At 37.7% G+C, this 24,154-nt stretch overlaps 1 protein-coding gene across 7 annotated transcripts in view; it reads right to left on the reverse strand.

Moving 5' to 3' along the window:
• The window catches only part of diaph2 (diaphanous-related formin 2), a 475,685-nt gene that overhangs the window by 324,787 nt on the left and 126,744 nt on the right, over positions 1 to 24,154 (reverse strand). For all 7 annotated transcript variants that reach the window (XM_067457381.1, XM_067457382.1, XM_067457379.1 and 4 more), the window contains 5 exons: positions 11,422 to 11,496; positions 11,238 to 11,307; positions 10,481 to 10,617; positions 5,914 to 6,022; positions 3,181 to 3,291 (listed from right to left, as the gene is read on the reverse strand). In XM_067457381.1, the coding sequence (XP_067313482.1) occupies positions 3,181 to 3,291; positions 5,914 to 6,022; positions 10,481 to 10,617; positions 11,238 to 11,307; positions 11,422 to 11,496 (502 nt within the window). The remainder of the gene's footprint in view (positions 1 to 3,180; positions 3,292 to 5,913; positions 6,023 to 10,480; positions 10,618 to 11,237; positions 11,308 to 11,421; positions 11,497 to 24,154) is intronic.

Below are 24,154 nucleotides of genomic sequence, written 5' to 3' on the forward strand. Positions count from 1 at the left end.
TTTTTCTCTAGAAATGTACTTAAGTAAAAGTACCCATTTTTAAATATACTCTAAAAGTACAAGTTACCCAAAAAATGTAGGCTACTCAAGTAAATGTAACGAAGTAAATGTAATTCGTTACTACCCACCTCTGTCGTGTGGTTGATACAACAAATTTACTTTTCCACGTACATATGATACGCATTGTCAACCCATTGGGTAGGATTAGTTATGTGCACAGAACACAGCATAAAGTGCCTATCATATGCATGCGAAAACTGTGTATCAAATGCACACTCATTTTGTGGTATACACATAATGTAGAAATAAAAATAACTTAAGGTTAAAAAAAAATTCATTAAAAATATATTATGCACACCCTCTATACATCTTTGTATTTATTGCATTGCATAGGCTATTTTATAATCAGGGATGACAGACTGATAAACAGACATGATATATTTATGATGTAACTTTTGATACTTTTCAGTAAAAGTAACATCAATGTGGCTCTCATGGAAAAAATTGTGAAGACCACTGTTATGAATTATCTTATGAATTGCTCAAACGCTTTTGCAATGGTTCGTTTGGACTGCTCGCTCAATCATCTGAAATGAGTTCTCAGTCAGTAGAACAGACAGCATCAAGAGAACAACCAGCGCTGTCAGACAATTTCATTGTTTTTTGGAATTTAAAAACATTTAAAACGTCTTGAGATAGAGTAGGCTACCCTTTTTCTGTGTAATGTTGCTCTCACCATATATGCTTATTTAACTTTTGAGTGTTTTGTTTTTGTTTGTTTTTTTTCCTGTTTTTTTTTTCTTTTTCGTCCATGCAATACGAATGCAATTGCTTTGGGAGCTGGTGTTCCAAATTTGGTAAGAAGCATGACATTTCCATCACACGCTTAAGGTATTTGGATCAATAACAATGCATTGGATCGTTGACCAAACAGTGCACACCATGCTTTTCAGAGAGAAGAGCTTTGTAAAAATCCACGTGTTTCAGAAAGGAGGGCCACAGATGTGGTGTGTTTGTGTAAGAAAAATATCCATATTTAAAACTTTATAGACTAAAATAACTAACTTCAGATGGAAAGCTGTACGCAATTTCGACTTCAGGGGTTACTCAAAAAAGTAACCCCTGATGCGATGTACAGAAGCATGGCAAGCATTGACACCACTCTTGCAGACAGTGCTGGGCAACAAACTCAAGCTCATCTTCTCTTATATTGAAATCCTCCGCCATTTCGCTTTAAAAATTCTTGTTTTAGACTCTAATTCATGACCGGTGTTTTGTTTTGCTCTGCACTTCTTCATTCATTAATACGCATACGTCAAGGGTTCAAGGATTACCTTTTCGCCACAAATCGATGTGTATGACAATCCACCGGAAGTTAGTCATTTTAGTCTATAAAGTTCATCACTTCGCTTCAGAAGGCCTTGGTTAACCCCCAGAGCCATGTGGAGCAGTTATATGATGGATAGATGCACTTGTATGGACTTCACAAACGAGGCAATAATGCACTGCCATTATAAAGCTTGGATTAGTCGGGACATTTTTAATATAACTCTAATTTTATTCGTCTGAAAGAATAATGTCATATACACCTAAGATGACTCGAGGGTGAGCAAATCATGAGCTAATTTTCATTTCAGGGTGAACTAACCTTTTAAAACATTCATTTTGGATTCATCAACTTTTGAAGTTGACACATTATGTGCCGTTTAATAAAAATGACAGAAAAGTTTGAAACATGGAAGTTATGCACTTCTATGGCATCTGCAAATAAGCGATTGACAAAGTGTCGCACAACTGTGACAACAATTCAGTGAGGTCAAGGTTATAATGTGGTTATACGTATTTGCATTATTCTTTTTGGTCATTGTGCTTACTCCAATGGTAGATCCATTGAGGTTGGTATCTTATACGTAAAAATATCAGTTTTTTTAACAGCACAGTTTTTTCAGAAATGTTAAATTATGGTCTCAGCTACAAAAACTACAAGTCTTGTTAGTGCTGTATTCAACTAAGTCAATCTGGTTTTGATACACAGATTGTCTTGCTTTGTATACCTGCAATATATGTGACGCATAAAGGGATTGGAGCGGGAGAGATATAAAGAAAGAGAGGATAAAAAAAGGTTTGCTTTACAACTCCACTATGAATCACCGCTGGTGTAGTGTAGTTTATGGATGGTAAAAAGCCAAATGTAACCTAATTTCTGTAGTTATCAATCAGTGGACTAAACTTCAGCATGCCATCTGTCTTAACAAAAACCAGCCAATCAGAGAGAAAGAGTACTTGCTATGCGGCAGTAGGAGGCAGGACCAAGCCCCTCTCGCTCTCTCGCACACACACACACACCCAACCCATCTCCAGAAATGTGTATTTTCATTTCATCAGACACCATTTTCTATTTCTCCTTGAGGATTCGGTGCATCTCATTTGTCTTTCACTTTGTTTCTTTCCCTTTACACTTGCCATTTTCAGGATACTAAAACCTGAAAACTCATTATTCACAATTAGAGAACAATGTCATATTTAATTGTCCTATTAAACTTTCAAATACATTATTCATAAATTACGATAAGCTCATCATATGCGGGGGTAGATTGAGATAATTATAATAATTGTAGCAATAATATGGGGAGCAGTCAAAATGACTTATTAAGAGTGAGGAAATGCCCACATAAATGAGATGGTGAGTGATGTGCTGGCCTGGTTGTGGGCTTTGTGGCAGCGTGGAGCAGAGATCTGTGTGTTGATTGATAGTGATGTGTGAAGGGAACGGCCTTTATGAAACAAAGCTGTGCCATTAGGGGAGGAGGATGCCAAACCAGGGCACATTTCAGCAGTTTTTAATTATTTTGTTCAGTTGTTCAAAAGTTTTTGATTGTTCTGTAAAGCATTTTTTTTAGGCCTTCATTTTTTAAACCCTGTTGTCATTTTAAAACCCAAACTCTTAAAATAGAAAACAACATCTGTCATTTGACAAACTAAAGATTTCCTAGAAGTATTTTCCCTATGTATTTACTGACTTACCTTTACCACAAGAGGAAAACTAATAAGCATATTATACCACCATTAAATAAAATCAAGCATTCAAATGAATGCAGAAATAAATAAAAAATTACAAAAATAAAAACAGGATAAAATAGAAATATAAAAGTGAAATTATAAAGCAAAAGATATACTCACTGGTAGTATCTTCTTGAGACCACAGCGCAGAAATTCATTTCGTAAGTGTATCCTGAAGTCTAAATCATCCGGGGAGGTAACAAGGGCATTGATCAGCTGCATGCAAGCAACCTGTATTCACACACACACACACACACACACAGAGAGAGAGAGACACACACACAACCATCATTTAATACAAGCAAATTCTTAGAATCATCCCTTTGGCAGTAAATAATTAAAATGTAGTACTCTGCAACAGCTTATTCATACTGCTCTCATCTCTCATCTTAAAGAAAAAAATCAATATATCACATTACTTAAAATAAAATGAATTCATCTGGATGGAACGAGGCAGTTGGCACTTTGAAGAACTGTAATGGAAAAACAGGTTAAAACCGATGGGAAAAGATGCAAGTGGATTAGTAAAGCTGTCCAGAGGAAGGAGGGATGGAAGGAGGGAGCAGGCCTGGCTGAACAGATGCGTATTTTTAATTGATTTATCAGATCATGGCAGTGGGCAGGGAGGACTGCTGATGGTTCTTAACCGGTTATAAGGTGGCTCCAGGGAGCTGGTCGGAATGAGAAGGAATGCTCTTCACTTGGTTGATCAATGCAGAGTGGAAAGATCACTCTTGAGGGACATGTGAAGAGTCTTCCTATACCTACACCAGCCTCAACATGGACTTTTAGAGTTGTTGTGAGAGTGTTGAGTGTTGTGACAAGAGAAGCTCTGTCATTCTGACTCCAGCTTGTTTTGCCTCCAAGGAGGAGCCACAAAAACAGAAACCTGACTTGATCCAACGGAAAGACACTGTTTGACACAAAATTTGGTAAATTATATCATCTGAAAGATATGCATAAGTTTGATCAGTTTTTCTTCTTCTTTTTCTCTCCTTTTCCTCCCATTCCCACCTGGATATTAGGAATCGAGAAAGCTTGAAATAAACCAAAGTGAAAAAAAGGGGAAAAAATTGAACAAAATTGTAAGTGAGGGTGTACTCACATTAGGCGATTTGAACCGTGCCCTGGTGTGTTTGAGCCCCAAATAAAATGAAATAAAACAACACCCCCCACCCCCCGAACGCAGTTGACATTGCCCCCGCGGAGGTCTGTGCATGCCACTGACCAAAGCTCTTAAATCATTTGAATCATTGAAGAGTCTCACTGAGTGAATCTAGATCATTCGTTGAGTTCTCTGGAGGCCGAATACATTCTTATCATTAGCGCATCAACATGCCAGCCTGTTTGGAATGATGTTGGTGTAGGTTGAGGGGCTTATTTTCCTTTTATGGGTTGAGTGTGGAATGATGAGCTTCTGTATCACACTGCTGGCGGTGGATTCCAGCGGAGTAATTAAAAAACGGCACTGCTGGGACGATTTTAAGTTTGCGTGCTTGCGTCACTGAGATGGCGTGACGGCAAAAAACATTTTAATCGTGTTTAAAAAGCCAGGCTCTGCACCCCACTGCAGGTTTTAAAAGTGTTTAATTTCTTTTAACCGCCAGAGTTGGTGAGGTGTTTTAATTTACTTGACAATTAGCAGCAGTTCTTTTCATTAAAAGCGGGAGAAAAACAAGGCACAAAATCAAAAGAGATTCACTCCTCCTTTCTCCTCACACTCCCGCTGTATCATATTGTTGTTGTCTTTGCTCTCTCAACAGCAACACAAAGATGAGGGATTTGGTTAATGAATGTGTGAGAGTGGCTTGTTGTGCTTGGTCACAGATCACTGCAGGTTGCGAAGAAGCGGAGAATGATAAATACAGGTGTGGTGCTGCATTCTTGCCCTTTTGATTCGGTTCCTCTGAGACCAGATTGGAGAATGCAGAGGAAAAAGTACGAAAGGAAGATGATAAAGTAACCACCCCTCAAGAAGAGGTTTTTTTGTTGTTGTTGTTGTTTTTTGCCGTTTTCCAGAGCTCCAGGTTCTTTGTGTGACCTGGTTGGGACTGATTAGGGTTTATTATACACCTCCCGTTCCACTGCAATAGCCAGCAGCTAGCTTCCATCTTGTGGTGTAGGTGGCAGGGTTGACAGACGACCACAGAACACAGTGAGGAGAGGGATAGGGGGACTTGTTTACATGTCAAGCTGAGCCGAGGTGCAGAAGAGATTTGAGTGACAGATGTGCCAATTTCTACCTGGCTCCAGCATCAAAAAGAGCATTCGGAGTGAAGAGGCCTCACGCATTGACTGACACTAAACAGCAGATCTATATCTGCTGCCCTGGGCAAGCAGAATTCTACTAATTATTTGAGATAAGTGAAATGAAACATGAGAGCATATACAATTTTGAAAACATAATGTTGATGTGTGTTCCACTTGAATATCATGTGCTCTTTCTAGAGAATAACAAGATACATATAAATTCAGATGCATTCAAAACATGGCCAGCTATATAAATACATCTCCCCCCCCAAAAAAAATAAAAAAATAAAGTAAAATTAAAATTAGCATTTTGTGACATGGTTATGATCTTTCCGGAAGTTCTGAAACTCTGAAAGATATTTCACTACACTTGTGGCATATTAGCATGCATCATTTCAACACAAATCCTTAAGTCATATTCACTAACCATCCACAGTTTAATTTAACTAGATGCTAAATTGACATTCTGCTGTATTGGCATTCTTTTCAGAGCAAACAAAAATGTATCTGTGTAAATGTTGTCTAAAATAAAGAGTTCAATGAGTGGCAGGTGGGGCAGTGCAGCTCTCCGAATCTGTGTCTTGAAAAGGGCAACACACTGACCTGTAGCTGCTGGGCTTCGTGGTTCTCCAGCCCCTCCACTATCGGAGCAAACCTCTCCTTATTATTCCTCTCTGCTGCAATGGTCATGGCTGCCAGGATCTTATCCAGACTGAAGAAAAACAATTTGACAGAAAACAATGTGTTTAGGTAAACATGTTTTTTATCAAGCAACGACCATGACATTAGTTCAAAATGGTAACGCAAGTTGTCCTAAGCTTGTAATCTCAGTCTAGGAAATTCATGCAGGTCACCTGAAAAACTATAGCAGATTTTTATGTAAAGTTTATAGCCCATTGTGGGTGTGCAAAATCAAAGCAAGACCATAGTTTTCCATAGTAATAAGAGGAAACCTTTGGTCTTTAGTATGTGATGGCGTAAAAAGCAACAACATAAGAGAACTGAAGTGATGTGTTTGGACAGAAGTACAAAGTGTTGGTGGGAAAGAAAATTAAGGACTTTACAAGGTCCCATGTTTGCTTTGCTGACTCAAGAACTGAATTGCAGTTCATGGCTAAGGGAAAGAACTAACGGAATGCATCATAGACAAAATAATAACTGCAGAACAAACTAGCGCTTGTGTAAAAATAGCCCACTGAGTAAAGAAACACATGCAAGACTGTGTTCTAACTCTGTAGCTTGCCATCATGTCACTAGTCCTGCTTTCATCAGATTAGGATTAGGTTGGGAGGGGCTCAAAATTTACTGTAACTTAAAGATTGTTCACCAGGAAAAAAAGTAAATACAATTAAAAGAAGATTGTGATTCGATTCAGTTCCAATCTCAATTAAATTAGTTTTGATATATATTAATTTATTATTTATATATACGGTGCAAATATTCGTACTGAACTGTTTCGCTACAGGGCTTCCGCATGTGTGCCAAACTTTAACAGTTAACAGTAGGCTTGTTTTATGTGCAAAACATACTTTAATCTAAGTTCCCAACATACTCAGTATTCTTTTCATTTTATCACGAAATTTAAAAAGCCGCTTTGATGCTCTTCTATGTGACGTGACAGATCACTAGGTGCGTGAATGGCAGCCCAAAATTTGAAGCCCAAAAAAGTATGCTATGTCAGATGTGCGCTTTGTCTCATATAGTGTAGAAAGCCTTTAGCTTTTGTGACGCAAGCAACAACGGTCGTGTCTGGTCTAGACAGTGTTAGAAGAATTAGATTAAACTGCTTCATTCATAGGGATTGACTGTCTTTATGTACCTCTTCAAGCTAAATATTAATTGCCTAGGCTTCCAATGGATGGACAAAATGATGAGAGTACAAATATCTCAATTTTAGTTTGATATGACTTGATAGAAAATCTTCCTTTTGTTTGTATAATAAATAACTTTAGGTTTAAAAAGTTATGAAAATGAACATTCAATTCAAGGACAAACAACTGACAAACAACTCTGGAAGACATGCTGTGAAAATGTAACTTCTACAGGGTTTTAAATAAGCACACGCCCAATTGAATAAACAATGTTCCGTTCCTTCACAATGTTAGTTTTATTTATGAGAATTTAAATATGGTGTCTGCCCTGACAAGGGTTATTTTTATATTGCATATAACCGTTTTTTTTTTTTTTCCAATGCATATAGAAAAAGGAACTCAACCAGGTGCCGAAGGCAACAGTCACCATCATTGGTGTTGCGAAGGAAGAGGGAACGTTACATTTGATTGTCTTTAATGATGAGGTGGTGATATCGGCTAAGTCTTCGGTCAGTGCAATACACTTAGAGTACACTAAAGTTCATAGTTATTTTAAATTTTTTGTTGTTTCAATTTTATGAATTTTTTAAACATGTTTATGTGGTTTTATTTGGTGAAAAAGTCAGAATAGATTGTTTTAATGTTATATTTTTTTACTATACAGCATGCTGTATTTCTGTTGTGAATGGTATATTTCAATAAATTACTTAATAATATCCTCCTGTTCTGTCCTTATTTTGTACCAAGGTTAGGCTGTGCTCAGTCTTAAGTAACTTAAATACTTTTAGTTTGATGAACACACCATTTGCCGCAATCAGTTTCTTAAAACCATTTAAGTAACCATACAGTTGTTAAGACTTAGTATATTATAGAAATGTGCAAGTAAGGTCTCCCTATATAGCTTAGACTTTACAGCATTAGCAGAGAAAAATAATAATAATTTAATTTATTTTGATCAGTAAATAACTATTTAATAACAAAAAAGCCATTTTATAATTTTAATATATTTAGTTTTCTCTCCCCTTCTGTACCGAACCCATATAAAACTGTGACTTCAAAAATTACGTACCGAACCGTCAGTTTTGTGTACCGTTACACCCCTAATATACACTCACCTAAATGATTATTAGGAACACCATACTAATACTGTGTTTGACCCCCTTTCACCTTCAGAACTGACTTAATTCTACGTGGCATTAATTCAACAAGGTGCTGAAAGCATTCTTTAGAAATGTTGGCCCATATTGATATGATAGCATCTTGCAGTTGATGGAGATTTGTGGGATGCACATCCAGGCCACGAAGCTCCCGTTCCACCACATCACAAAGATGCTATATCGGGTTGAGATCTGGTAACTGTGGGGGCATTTTAGTACAATAAACTCATTGTCATGTTCAAGAAACCAATTTGAAATGATTTGAGATTTGTGACATGGTGCATTATCCTGCTGGACGTAGCCATCAGAGAATGGGTACATGGTGGTCATAAAGGGATTGACATGGACAACTGTCCAATTTTGTTGAGCTCGTGCAAATTGTAGCCTCTTTTTCCTATTTGCAGTAGAGATGAATGGTACCCGATGGGGTCTTCTGCTGTTGTAACCCATCAGCCTCAAGTTTGTGCGTGTTGTAGCTTCACAAATGCTTTGCTGCATACCTTGGTTGTAACGAGTGATTATTTCAGTCAAAGTTGCTTTTTCTTCAGCATGAATCAGTCGACCCATTCTCCTTTGACCTCTAGCATCAACAAAGCATTTTCGCCCACATGACTGCCGCATACTGGACGTTTTTCCCTTTTCACACCATTCTTTGTAAACCCAAGAAATGGTTATGCATGAAAATCCCAGTAACTGAGCAGATTGTGAAATGCTCAGACCGGCCCGTCTGGCACAAACAACCATGCCACACTCAAAATTGCTTAAATCACCTTTCTTTCCCATTCTTTTGGGTTTTGAGTTCAGGAGATTGTCTTGACCAGGACCACACCCCTAAATGCATTGAAGCAACTGCCATGTGATTGGTTGATTAGATAATTGCATTAATGAGAAATTGAAAAGGTGTTCCTAATAATACTTTAGACGAGTGTATATGTACACAGTACATGAGAAGTACAAAAAACTAATACTATAGCACATTACGAATAATATTAAAGTTTAAAATGACCAACTTATTCATATGCGATAATTTAAATTGTGCATAAGGCTTTTTTTTTAAATAATAATTATAATAAGCATTATAATAAAGTGTTCTGAACTCAAAATATATATATTTTTTTTAAATGATTAGCTTTTCTCTGTTAAATCTGATGATGCGTGAAGTTCTGCCTGACAGTGGCACTGATTGGTAAATATTTTGTCTTTAAGAATTTATGTTATACAGCAGCTCGAACTCTGACAAACTCATCATGAAAGGAGTACTCTTAAAACAGTGCTACCCAACCCAGGGGCAATGTTGCCAGATTGAAAGCTAGATTTTTCCAATGGGACCACTTTTAATTGAGATAGGCGGGAGAAATATCCATTGGGTGACTGCCACTTTTTGTTTAGTAATGTTTTTTTAAAGTTTATTTAAGTTTTTAAATGAAAATCAAATTGGTTTACCTTGCTATGCAGTGAGAAAAACTGCAGAGAGAAGTTTTGTCGAACAACTAGGTGTAAGATCCGTGTTTTGTGATCCAGGTGATTAAGTTGTAGTTGTGAGTGGGCTGTACAGAGTCTTTCGTGCTGATTCAAACATGGCTTCAGAATAAGCTACACCTGCTCAACTCCTAAAGAGGGCTTTGATGTGACAGCACTAAACATAAGCCAGTGTCACTGCACAGCGTTTGAGGGGGAAGGAGCTAGTTTCGGCACTAAGTGGGGTATCAACGTTTTTACAGCTGTCACGCAGATCTGCACACTCTCTGATCACCTATACACCCATAAAAACACTAATCTACTCACCTACCACACACCAATTCACCCAACCTGCACTTAGCATGTGTCCATGATCCTGTCTGTGTGCGTACGTGTGTTTACTGAAACAGATCTCAGAGCTGAAGGTGCTGTTCTGCAAATAAAATTGGTCGGCTACACCAAACACAGTTCCTTGATTATTTAACAACAAAACTAATACAGCATGCATCGTCGAGTGGCCATTACGCTTAGCCAGAGGACTTTCTAGCAGGCTAATTTGAGAATGATATAGTAACATGAACTTTTGTACTATTAATGCGCAAAAAAAAAAAAATAATAATAATAATAATAATAATAATAATAAAATTATTGTCTTTATTATTACATATTTAGTTTGAAAATATATTCTCAAGGCATTTGAGAAGAAGAAAACCTCTTTAAATGGGATTAAGCTGATGATCTTACATATTCTCCTCTCCGATGATACAAACAGCTGACAGAATCTTGACAATTTCGGTCATCATATTAGTCTGCTTGGGGTCAATCGCTCTTGCGAGGAGGAGGAGGCTTCGTTCATCCCCCAAGATCCTTTGGAGGCCATACTGAAGACAAAAAGAAATCTCATTTTATTACACAATTTTTATGGAAGCATTTTGCAATGGATAATGCCTTTAAGCTTTAAGAAAATACAATAAACCCCTTGTGTATTGACAGATGTATGCTTTTTTTCTCAGAAAGAGAGCCAATTAGGCAGGTGTAGATATGTTTTAAGATTAATTCATTTAAATCAGGACAGGACAACAGGGACAAATAATCAGATTCCTGCATCTTTTGTCTTCCCCGCAGTGTGTAATGCACTGTACTTGACCACAATTTGAGCAAAACACATTATTCACTGGGGTGGGGGATAAATAAACACATACTAATAAAGTGCTTGGAATAAAATAACATTCATATTTAACATGGCTGAGGTATAAATTGAATAATACTAATAACATTTAAGCATGAAAGCAGCTTGTTGAATGAGCTTAATTTGAGTTTGCTCTTGTTAAATAAAGCAGCAGCATTTCAATCAGAAATGCATTCTGTCTCAAGGACAAGTAAGAAGCCAGCATGATTTTATTTTCATTGATACAAGTCTTTCTTTTTTTTTTACTTGACGCATGTGAAACACAAAATGATATAAACTACTCATGGTGGAGCTTTTAAATTCTAAACACACCTTATTGTTCATGAAGGCCTTGAGGCACTGAATGAGTTTGTGCTGGTTCTTCTTGTCAATGTTCTCTTGCCTGAGGAAAAGAAAATCAGTGAGTAAAGAGAAAGAGCGTGTGAATGAGCAATCCGTAAGAAATGAAAAAAAGGACATTTCTTAAGGCAACGTTAGAAAGTCTAGCATAACTTACAGTTTCTTGTCGAGAAGCTTCTCCAGCACATCCAAAAGCAGTCCGAGACCCTCATGGCCAAAGTTATTCACCCAGCTAAAAACAGGAAGAGACAGACAAAGAACTCTGTTAGAATACATAAACCTGAACAAGTTCATTAAAGGTTAGCAAAGTTTGGTGTGAAGATGAGCTGGGTTACAACACAACTCAGACAGTGGACATGTTTTCTGCTTATTTTCCCATCCCCATTACCATCCAGCAACATATGTAAGATGAGTCAGTCTCTGTCACTAGGTAAAATGTCACTTGTGACAAGAACATAAAGAAATATTGTTATTTTATTTCCCATATTTCTGTTGCTTGCTTAATGTGAAGCACTGTCCACATACTGCAAGTGTGACCAGATGGAACAACATATAAATCTTAGAAGAGAAATTTAGCCTGTTTTTTCACTGAATCAAAAGTAATTAAAAGCGGTTTTCTGTGCATGTGTATATCTTTGTATCAAAACTTTTATGAACAAGCTTTTTCGTTTTGTTTCTTGTTTAATTTTGAACTCTGTATTCACCTGATTAACATTCTCACAGACTACCAACTTCATCTAAGAACAGTGGAAATGAAGTGAAGACTAATGCTAAAGCGAGAACTCATTGTGTGTGGTGCCTTCAGGCAACTTGTGCAGGCCATGCTATCCAACAGGAAGATAAAGCAATGCATGGAGATAACAGTAAAACAGATAATGGATTGTGTAAGATAATTGGCTATAAAACACAATGTATCTGGAGACATTAAATGACCTGGGGGAGGATAAGAGTGTAGAGAGAGTGTAGAGAGAGAGAGAGAGAGAGAGAGAGAGAGAGAGAGAGAGAGAGAGAGAGAGAGAGAGAGAGAGAGAGAGAGAGAGAGAGAGAGAGAGAGAGAGAGAGAGAGAGAGAGAGAGAGAGAGAGAGCTAAGCAGTATGTGATCGCATTTAGAGTATGCTATTAACATCACTTGTTCTGAGCTCCAGATTGTCAATAAACCCAAATACATGGGCCAATTTGTTGAATTAAAGGACCATAAGTCAATGACTTACTACTTTCTTTTTGACGATCAAATGTGCAATGCAACATGCATATTAAAATCATTTGTATGAGCCCATATGGTCACACAAGAGTCTCAATTACGGGTGATGTCTGTAGCCTAGAGCAGTTTCAGAAGGCTCAAAAATGCACTTTTTCACAGATCTGCAATTAAATTAGTCTAAATTACAAAGATATGGGCTCATCATGCCATTACTCAAAATTCATTACCAACCCACCAAACTCAATTTAAAACTTATTACCATTTGTTTTACAGTACATTATAATAGTCTGATTTGTTAATAAAACATAACAGTGTAATGTGAAACATTTATAACCATCTGTTTACAGGGGGCTTCTTGTTTATTGTTTCCAATTTTGTCTCATCACCTTTCAAATGTTTGTTAAAAGAAAAACACAGTTTGAGGCCAATCACGAAATATGAAGTCTTCGTGAGCATCTTTATCTATCATTGGAGTATAAAATCAGTGTATCTGAGGAGGTGGCCAGTGGAAATGAGGTGTGCAAGAACGACATGGTTAAACGTATCTAATTCACTTATAACAACAGTGTGGGTTATGGTTTTACACTGCAGTAGATGAGTGTTAAAAACATGAGACTAACATCTGAGGATGTGTAACGAGACCTAATGAAACCTTAGTCAGCATTGACATTGTATTGCTGTGATCATGTCACTCAACAAGAGCAACAAAACTAACCACATTTAAGATGAGCCACCAGCTCGAGGTCAAAGTTTGAAGTGCAGCAGTCAACACGGAATTTGTAGGACAGTCTGAAAGAGCTAATTCACCACGGGTTCCTTTCAGAAATTTCCAGTGTTTTTTGTTTGTTTTTGTTTCAGTTTTGGATAATTTTCATGTAAAAAATAAAATTAAAATAAATGATACTAATAAAACAAACCTTTGCTACAAATGCATTAAGGCATCAAAACATAGAATTGTGCAATATGAACAAAAAAAGCATTGTGAGATAGCTGAGTTTTAAATAATGTACTATAAACTATAAAACAATGTAAGTTAATGTACTCTAATTGTATGCACAGTTAAATATCCAATACTGGATATTATATTGATACCGATCAATAAAAATAAATAAGTGTAAATATTTACATTTCCAACCGAATATAATGTGCATTGATTTGTGTTGTGGATTTTTTTTTTAAATGAATGTTTATAAGTTTTCATATGAAAACTTATTAACATTCATTTAAAAAAAAAAAAATCCACAACACAACTTAAATCAATGCACATTATATGCAACAAATCATGAAAGACTCTTCAAGCAATGTTAAGCAAATGAAACTCAAATTTTAAAAAAAATGTATTCTAAAAACCCACTTAAATTCTCGAGAGAACCCATGGTTCGGAAACGCTGATTCTCTTCCAGATTTTAGAACTACAAATTGAACAGCTCTATAAACTTGAGTGAAAATCATTTAAATTCAAATTGAGAAATCACATAAAGCTCTGCTCACACCACTAACAAGCGTGAAAATGAGAGGAAATCGCTCTTTCAAAGATAACCATGTCAGTCAGACATGATTGAATTTAAGACACTCTCAGAGGCTTTTTATCCCTCTTATGGCATCTTCTCTCAGCAGATAGAGGCATCATGCATCAGTTCAACACGTTTGAGATTAACGCGAGATTACTCATTAAGCAGGATAAAAAATCTTTACCTGTCTTTCTGTCTGTCTGTCTGTGAGTCTATATCTTAGATTATCTGCCAGCTTTTCATTGAAGCCCCTGAGTAAACATCGCATCATTTCCTGTCAAATCAGCTCATCAGTGACCTACCCACACTCTGTGGCGCGGATCCAACGATTTGATTTAGACTTATTCATGAAATATTGATTGAGGTAATCCTGGAGTTAAGAAGCAGCATAGCCAGCAGAGTTACTTGACACAAGCACATACATTTTCTGGGTTAAATGAAATATGCATGGCCAGTTAAAGAATACATATATTTATAATAACAGTCGTTAAATAATCATGCGACTAAATATAATCAAATAATCCGGCAACGCTTTAACCTTCCAGAGAATAACACAGAAATACATATGCGGTAGTAAACACGGTTTCTCCTCTTGTCTCTATGAAATATTCATGTTTACAGCAGCAATGACAAAATATTGTCAGGACAATCAAATCAAATAAAAAAAGGGCAACAGTTGTGACAATACGAGTTGTAGAGCAGTCGCAATTATCTTTGACATTCCGTTTGCAATCACAGAGACATTATACTGCTATCGTGAACGTCGCATAATAAATTGCAAATGCATGTGAAAAATCATTAATGATCATCAGCAGGAGTGTATTGTATAACACCACTTGACACTCTGAAAGTCGGTTAACTGCCTTACAATACCGGCAAGGTATTCATCTGACCCCTTGCCTTTATTTTCTGAACCTTCTAATGTCAACCAAAAGCCTGGCTTGTTGAGTCTGACATTGTTATTGCACTTGAAGAAGCTCTAGAGTGTTGTGTCATTGAGAACACTCTATGAGAGCAATGCCTTTCAAATTGTATTAGGGCTAAGCCATGGATGGTCTCATTCGGCTGCCCGTGGCCTATTCAGCACTGCTCTATTCCACTCGAGGCCCTCTGCTCCTAGCAACAAATTCAACCCACCACTGAGCACCAGAACAGTTAGTCACTGACTAAATATTGCAACTGAAGCCCTTCTGCTGTTCATGACAATGCCCATGACTCTGAGTGAAGCTGAAATCACAGGGAGGCTCAAGGCAAGGCTGAGAAGAGATTGACTTCCACAGTTTAAGTACGTTATTGTAATGTCAGGAAAATTAATTAATTAATTTAAAAATAAAACAAGCTACTTATCATAATGTGGCATATTCTTCCTTCCAGAATAACTCCAACTAATCCGTTCAACCCAATCTTAACCTGTCTTCTGTTAACTGTGAAATCTAACATGGATACAGCGCATTCAGGCTTAAAGGCCATGATATACTTGCGGAAACCATGTTGTTGATAAAAGGTCAACATAAGCGTCAAAGGAAGATTAGACTGGAAAAACAGAGCAAGAAAACATTTTAATCAAAAACGGGGACAAAAGCATCTCAGTAAACTACCACCTTGTAAAATGTGCCCAAAGCATTTCAAATTAATTATATATTGTTGAAACATTTCCAGTCTGTTCTTCATTCTGCTCTAATGAAGACATTATTTTCCGCTCTTCTGTTTATCCCATGGCTGTTATTTTGATGACAAGGCAAAAGTTTGCTTATCACTCCCCCTCCCTCTGTCCTTCTCTTTGGGTAAATATGCAGGAGAAAAGTCGTAATTATCTGTGAGGGTAGTGAGGGATGGAGAGGTATAAAGGGAATGAAAAAATGCTTGGCTGATTTCATCACAATTGTGAAGTGGACAGCCTGTCTTCTTACAGATTCTGTTGCAGACGTGTGACAGATACTGGGTTCTGGAGCATTAAACGGGGACTGAACCCAGTGGCACGCTCGAAGAACAATATCCCTGGTGTCAGCGTTCAGTGATGTGTCTGCCACACACTTAAGAAGGAAGGCGCTAGGGCAAGAACCTGCTCGGTTTAATAGAGGCGCTGTTCCCTCTAATGGCATTTAGATCCCAGCAGGAGTCCCAATACAGCCACATTGACTGCACATCAAACCACATCAATGCCAGCTCCACTTCTCTCTGGGATTGTAGGCTGTGAATATAGGGTCATGATGACAGAGAAATAGCAGTAGGTAGCAGTGTGCGTATGTGAGTAAGGAGTGAGTGGTAGCAGGTTTTTGCATTTAATAGCTGGGGTTTTAACTGATGACAGATTGACTTCATTGAGCAAATACAAGTTTCAGAATGTCTTCCGGGTTTCACAGAAGCGACTACATTAAAATATACTTTTAGTGTTCCCATTTGCACAAATAGCAAAAGAAAAAATCCACCACATTGTTTTCACAACTTTAAAAAAGCAGGAAAAAAATTGAGAGTGCTTGATAACTGCAGTCAGAAGAGAGAAAGATGTCAATTTTACCATCACTCCCACATTTGCTGTTTTAGAAACACCCTCACTGTTAACTAGTTTTAATGCAAAGGTAATATAATGCAAAGCATAGTGTCAAAATGTGCATAATTATGTAAAATAAAAAAGTATACTGATGCAGATTTACGATGCTGATGACCATTAAAACGCATCATCACAGTCTGTGAAAAGGGTACATAGTGGGTTTTCAGAGGGAAGAACGTGCACCAAAAAAAATCTTTTTTTTTTTCTGTTTTGCCTTTGACGTCACAGCTCAGCAGCTAATGCAAACAGATAGCTTTCTTCAGATATTAGAATCCTTGTCTGTCTCTCCAGGTCTTGCATCAGCTATTTCTCACGTTAATGTGCAATCATTTTAATGATCATTTTAATCATTCTTGAGTTAGTGCGATTTCAAATCGGTTTCTTTTCCTGTGCGTTAAAAAGATTTGATTGAGCTATGAGGGCGCTGACCCGATCTGAGCCACGTGGGACAGTTTAACTCAATACACCAGAGGCCATAAATATTTTCAAACATCTGGTATTATTGATCTGGTGGTGAAGTATGTCATAGAGCGTGGAGACGGGGACAAGGGAATCAGTCATGACAGTCACCTCACATGCTAATGGATAGCGATCCCACCGTTGTCAATGGCGGCATGCGAGTGCTCACTGTGGCTTTTCACGCTGCCAAAGGACTGATGTGGGCTGTCACTCAGAAACATGTAGGTCACCTGCTCCTCAATCTCCTGACCCAAATAACTCGAGTCAAAAACATCAGATACGCAGCGCGCTAGAGGAAAAATAAACCTATAAATACTTTAATATGGAGCACTGACATGTAATCTATCTATATCACTCTTGCATGTAATGCTTGTCATAGAATTGTAATACTCGCACTGAAAATAAAAAAGATGAAAAAATCCATATTAGTCAGATCAGTCTACCACAGTATGTAATTCCAGCGTGAGACATGCCACCAAAAACCTCCCATAAAAGGTGAGAAGGCTTGACAAAACAATTAATAACAAGAGAGGATGCGGTGAAAATCACAGACAGCCCAAAGATATTGAATTTAGCACAGCAGAATACTAATTTTCCCCATATACCTGTGCAATACCATTTCTCACTTAAATCAATATGGAATTCAAATCAGATATCTGAATTATGTATGCCTTGCTGCAGAGCTCCGCAGATACAGCTAGCTTTGAGGTTAACAGATGGTGGCATAAAATGAAATGGGCATCCCGCTTAAAATATACCCAGTCACGAAGGACATCGGGATTGGTGGGTTCCTTTACTGCCTCGGAAAAAGCTCTTCTGTAGTGGCAGATGTGACCACTGCTTCTATTAGAGCCTCTATAATACAGTCTCAGGTACACCAGCTCACACAAATACAAAAAGGCTTGACAGGGCATGCAGGGTTATGACAGCTAAATGTGTTATCAATAATCTTCACAAAGAAAATACAATGTATACCGTTTAGCCCCAGTGACAGGGAACCGAATGAGAACATGTTTGGGACAAGCTTGGGTCTCATGATAGTGGAAAACAACATAATTAGTAAGAAGCATGCATTTGCACAAATTAAAGCCAAAAATAACTTCCCTTATGAACTTATTTGAATAAAAGTAAAAAAGCACTGAAATATATTGTATCTGTGCAAGTATGAATAGATCATTTGTCCAACTTCAGTCCTTTATTTCTCCTTGGCGCTGACTGGATCAGGGGAGCTGATCCAGAGCTTGAGGGCCAGGACTAGGTTTCTAATAACATTTGGAGTCGAGAGCGAGAGAGAGCGAGAGAGAGCGAGAGAGCGAGAGAGCGAGAGAGAGAGAGAGAGAGAGAGAGAGAGAGAGAGAGAGAGAGAGAGAGAGAGAGAGAGAGAGAGAGAGAGAGAGAGAGAGAGAGAGAGAGAGAGAGAGAAAACTAGCCACACAGCATGGGAAAACTTGGCCCCACTCTGTCGCCACACTGATGCAGACAATTTATGGACCAAAAGGTGAAGTTTGGAACAGGTGAAGTAACTTTCTCTGGATAACAACATACAGCTCTAAATATGGTCAAAGTTTTACTTTTAAAATACTCAGAAAGACTGTAGCTAGTCTGCTTCCAGTCTCCTGACCTTGCACATCCCAGGCACACAAAGTAAAACAGGATCAACAGGCATCACCCAGACAGCTTCTTCCAGATCCTTATACACTATTAATCAAAGCGGTCTTTTGAGAGAGAAATGTCCAATAATTTAAAATGTATTTTATAAAATAATAAACTTACACTTCACAATATCAATTTTAGCACTGCATGAGTGTACTGTTTTTCCTTCATACCTGTCAGCAGGATTTAGCTGGAGAAAAACATATTGAGAAATGTCAAAATACATTTATAAAATCAATTATGTATGATTGACAAGGGTGTCTAGCCAAGTGCGCAAAATAAATAAAAGTTTAAACGGCAGACTTGCATTATAAACCATATCTGACAACTTGCATTAGCATCTCTGTGTCTCCTGGCATTATTCAATCGTGACAATCTGGCCTCTATATCTATATCTATCTATCTATCTATCTATCTATCTATCTATCTATCTATCTATCTATCTATCTATCTATCTATCTATCTATCTATCTATCTATCTATCTATCTATCTATATATCCATCCGTCCGTCCGTCCGTCCGTCCGTCCGCCCACCCGCCCATCCATCCATCCATCCATCCATCCATCCATCCATCCATCCATCCATCCATCCATTCATCCATTCATCCATCCATCCATCCATTCATCTATCTATCTATATATATATATATAGATATAGAGGCCAAATTATCACGATTGAATAATGTCACAGAGATGCTAATGTATATACATATATATAATCCCAGAGCATTCAATATGGATGTAATTGTATTTTGCTTTGTTTTAAAGTACTAATACTTAGATATTTTATTGATCTCAGTTCCAAAACCTACTAAGACTCGCTAACTACTGCTTGCACTCTAACCATCAACCTCAAATGTGGAACAGCCAGGTCAAAGCTGTGGTGCAGTGGTTTCTCACCCAACTTTCCTGTCTATATGGACCAATAAAAATAAAGAAAAAAAAACACAAAATAGGAAGAAAAAAAAAAAACATTTGCTTGCAGTGTGCTCCAAAAGTTTTGGACAATAAAAATCCTTATTTATTGGTATAACTTCAAGTAACTTACGATGAACACCATTAATAATGGTCCCTTAGAAATGCTCCCTTGCCAAATAACTGAAATAAATACTAAAACTGAAAGTAATATGAATTAAAGCTAAATAGATTTATTTTAAAAAACTAACAAAAATAAATAAATGCTAAAAGCATACAGTAAAAGTAAAACTGCAACCAAGGTGAAAAAAAACTACAAAAGTATATAAATAATACTAAAATAGGCACAACAGACATATTAGAAAAGTTTGGATTTACTTAACCATTATTTAATAAAATATGTTTGTGTTGTCTCGTATCAATGCAAAGTCATCACAAAACAGATTCATGCTGATATTGTCCAAAACCCCACTTTGCCTAGGGCATTTTCAAACTTTAGGCAGGCATTGTATATGTTGCCGCAGTGCATTATGGGAGAGCATAATAAGGACAGATGTGTGACAGATGAGCAATAGATACAAACTAGAAATACAAGTGGATGTGCACTTGTAAGTAGACTTGTGCTTAAAAAGAATATGCATCCCGACACTTGGAGTGTGATTGTTTCATAGTCTAGCCTTCAGGATCTGAGGCTGAACGGATATCTGTTAAGGAGTATAAAATCTTCAAAGGCACTAATAAGCCCATTACCTCCCGCACGTGTCCACGGGCGCTCAGCGAAGGATGGCCGCATAGGCAGAATGATGGATTCTCAAGCTCTATGGGGCGGCTGGTAGTGTCAGCACATCTTCATTCCAATACACATCTCTGCTTCCTCAGGCTCATGTCCCACACTGCTAACTACAACAAACGGCTAGCTCACATTCAAACCCCACACAGCAAAATAAATAAATAAATAAATAAAGTGCTACTACTAAAAGAAACCCTCTGGGAAAAATGCATCCACCATGAAGATTTGGACATAATGAAAAGTTGGAGCCAAGTTCAGGTTTGTTTGGTTTTCTCCACCGCATATCTTTGAGCCTGCAGATTCAATACGGAAGTCAGAGCTAGGATTTAAAGTGGAGTGTGAAAGCAGAGTGTAATACGGAGAGCTTAGCACCAGAAAGTGAAAAGTGAAGCCCTTCAGACGTTCAGAAGTGTGCAATGGTGCCATGTCGCAGACGAAACGCAAATTCCTATTGGTTGTGCATTGATGAAGAATCAGCGCAGTCGGTACACCACTGGAGACCTCTCACTGCTCGTCTACGTGCGAAAGCGTAAGAGCCATCTGAGCTGTTGAAATGGATGACAAAGCTGGAGGGTTTTATGCATGAGTGGGTGTTAAAGTTCTGGATTACTTCCTGCATTGTAATATTGTTTCTGCATTACATTGCACGCCTGTGGCGCTGTTTGTACAGCTGCATCAGAAGGAAATAAAAACAGAGAGATCGAAAGCATGAGAGAGGCAAGAGAAAATGGCTGCCATTAGTTACAGTGCATATTAACTCTCCATAAATGAGGAAATAAGACCCAATGATTATCTGTTAGTCTGCATTTTGGCAAGTCTGAGAATTTAGAGTTAATGAAACAAGACTCCAAGTGTGAGAGAATGATGGATATATAGTGAGAAAAAGACAGCATTTGAAGAAGTGATTTTAGCCTAGTAAAATGAGCAGTGGAGGCCTGAGAGAGAGAAAAAATAGGGCGGGGCGGGGGATAGGGGGGTTAAATGTTGAAGAAAGACGCTGTATCCGCCCCCAAAGCAGCCAGCTGTGCATGGATGTGTGAGGCTGTGAGATCCACACCTGTGAGGGACTACGGGAAACGGGACGCTTCTCTAGCCCAGAAGGCACCGGAGCAGCCAAACAGGTGCTCAGCCCAGACAATTAAAATGTTATATTATTATTACAGGTCAACCAATCAGAGTAGATTAAGAGACAGTGACTACATTTACATGTGCACCAATCAATGTGATTATTTCTAATAATCAGAGTAAGGTCTTAATCGCAGTAAGATGTTTGCATGACACAAGCAAAAATTTTACATGCGATAATTATTCGCTAATATGTATGGTTCTATCACACTCAGATAGGCATACAGTATGCATGTTATCCATTGTTATATTCTACTCATCTTACATCAAAAAATACATTTTAATGGATGTACTGGATATTGTTCGGCGCAGTGATGAGCATCGTAATGACGGGTTTGCCTGATGCCTCATGTTCGACTCCCCGTCTGGATGAAGAAACGAAGCAGAGACTGCTCAGCAAGTTGTGTTGAAAGTTTAGGGATTTGGAGAGAAAACCTCAGAATAATGTCACGCAGGTCATGCATGGATTTTATGTGAACAACAAACGGCGTCCGTTTACGTCTGAGCACATGAGCACTTTGGTCAGAGCAGTTATAAAGTGTTTAAGGAGTTTACATGCCTGTTTACAGTGATTAAAATCGTCGTATGCCACCTAGTTTAATGTGACTATGGTTACTATGATTATAATGAGCTTAATCACTTAATCACATTAGTTTGATTGAAGTATTGCATTTAAATTAGGTAAAGTTTAAATGGCAATATAGCCAAAATCCCAAAATAAGCGCATTATGAGGGTGCATGTAAACGCTCTGCTTTACAGTAGGTCAACTTTTAAGGTACTCACTTATTTTCTTAATGAGCAATGTTCTTGATTAAAATGTCTAAAATGCAGCATTATTTTAAACAAATATTCGAGGTTCAGTACAAGTTAGGCTCAGTTGACAGGATTTGATACATCTGTAATAATACTGATTAAACCATTTTGTCTTTTCCTTTTTAGATTATTTAAAGGCAGAAATGTAAAACTTAAAATAATTTATAAAAGGCACTCACATTTATTTAAGTATGGCACTACGTGGTCAGGGTAACCTGTTTTTTTTTCTTTCTTTTTTTTTCTTTTTTTTCTCACATTAGTCAATGTTAGTTACACTAAAATGCATATTGTCTCATGGCAAAGAAATATTGCAGTGTTCATGAATTGGTCCCATTCACTTTCATTTCCTCACTGAAACCCAGATTGTTCTTTTCTTTGTTTTAAGAAGGAGACAAGTGAAAGTAATTTGGTTACACTTTATTTTGATAGTCCACTTTAGACATTCTACTAACTATAAGTAATTGTTAGTACAACTACATGTCAGCTAACTCTCATTAGAGTATTAGTAGACTTTCAGTAGACTGGTAGGATATGGTTAGGTGTTAGGGTTCGGGTTCGGGTTAGTAGAATCAGTTGAATTGTAGTTGCCAATTTGCTTATAGTCAGTAGAATGTCTGTTGGGGGACCGACAAAATAAAGTTTTAGTAAATATTAATCAAACAGTCTACTAATACTCTAATGACAGTTAGTAGTTGCAAAGTTACTTACAGTTAGTAGAATGTCTAAAGTGGACTATCAAAATAAAGTGTTACCAGTTATGTTTGTCATAATCAATTGTATGCTACAAATGTTGTCAAATGATCTTAATATCCAATGATATCATTGAATTTTGAGAGATTATAACAGGCTTTGTACACACTTGCAAAGTAACAGACTGGAATTATTAGTATGCCATTACACATAACACTCTTTTAAATAAACGTGTGATAACTCTAACCTTTTACATCCATGAGTAAACAGTCACCAGCTCAGTTTCTGTGCTCCTGAGTTTGATTATTATAGAACAGAACATGCTGCAGGAATCATGACTTAAAAAGGAATTCACACTCTAGCATATTTCTTGCAGATAACAAATGGACTCATGAGTAATTGCACTATGGCAAAATGAAGGAAACTCGGGGTCATTTTCATCACATATTAATTTCTCATTCAACATGCACTTTGGCTTTATGTCCAAACATTTCAAACTTCTATGCAGTTCAGTTCGGGAAAAAAAAAAAAATGACCAGTGGTTTTGGGAAAGATATTAGTTGGGTCCCACAGGAATTAAACTTCAAATAGACACGTTTTCTTTCTCTCATCTATGTGGCATGAAGCAAATCTATCCATTCTTTAATTTCTAGATTCAAATAAAATGCTTTTTAAGTATGTAACGTGCCACCTAAAACCTTCTTTAGATGCACACGAAACTGCCCACTGCCCATACAAACAGCATTGCATTATGTTCCTGTCCTGTCTACATAAACCCAGAAAACTGTAAAGGTTACATTAGCATACTGTATTCAGCGCACGGGTGGATATTGTGTTTCGTGATCCGTAATAATAAGCTCAACTCATTTTAATTGTAACGCAAGCAAGCCGGTGAGAAGCTTGAGTATTCCCACAGTTCCTAAAAGGAAAAAAGGGACAGACTGAAGAAAAAGGAGAATGATATCAGCACGGTGAGCATCTCCATGCAGCACATCACCCCAAGGTGCTTCTCTCTGAGCAAGACCTGACCTTCAGTGGGTGGGTGAGACACCACTCGGCGCCCCTTTCTGTCTGGGAACTCACAAGTTCAGCCGTTTGCAAATGCCCGGAGGGTGGTCCTGGCCTCAGCGGCCCCTCAGCGCAAACTGCCCTTTTACCAATAGGATGTGCTGACGCCAC

The sequence above is a fragment of the Pseudorasbora parva genome, chromosome 11 (assembly GCF_024679245.1).
Source record: "Pseudorasbora parva isolate DD20220531a chromosome 11, ASM2467924v1, whole genome shotgun sequence".
In the NCBI taxonomy this organism is placed as follows: Eukaryota; Metazoa; Chordata; class Actinopteri; order Cypriniformes; family Gobionidae; genus Pseudorasbora; species Pseudorasbora parva.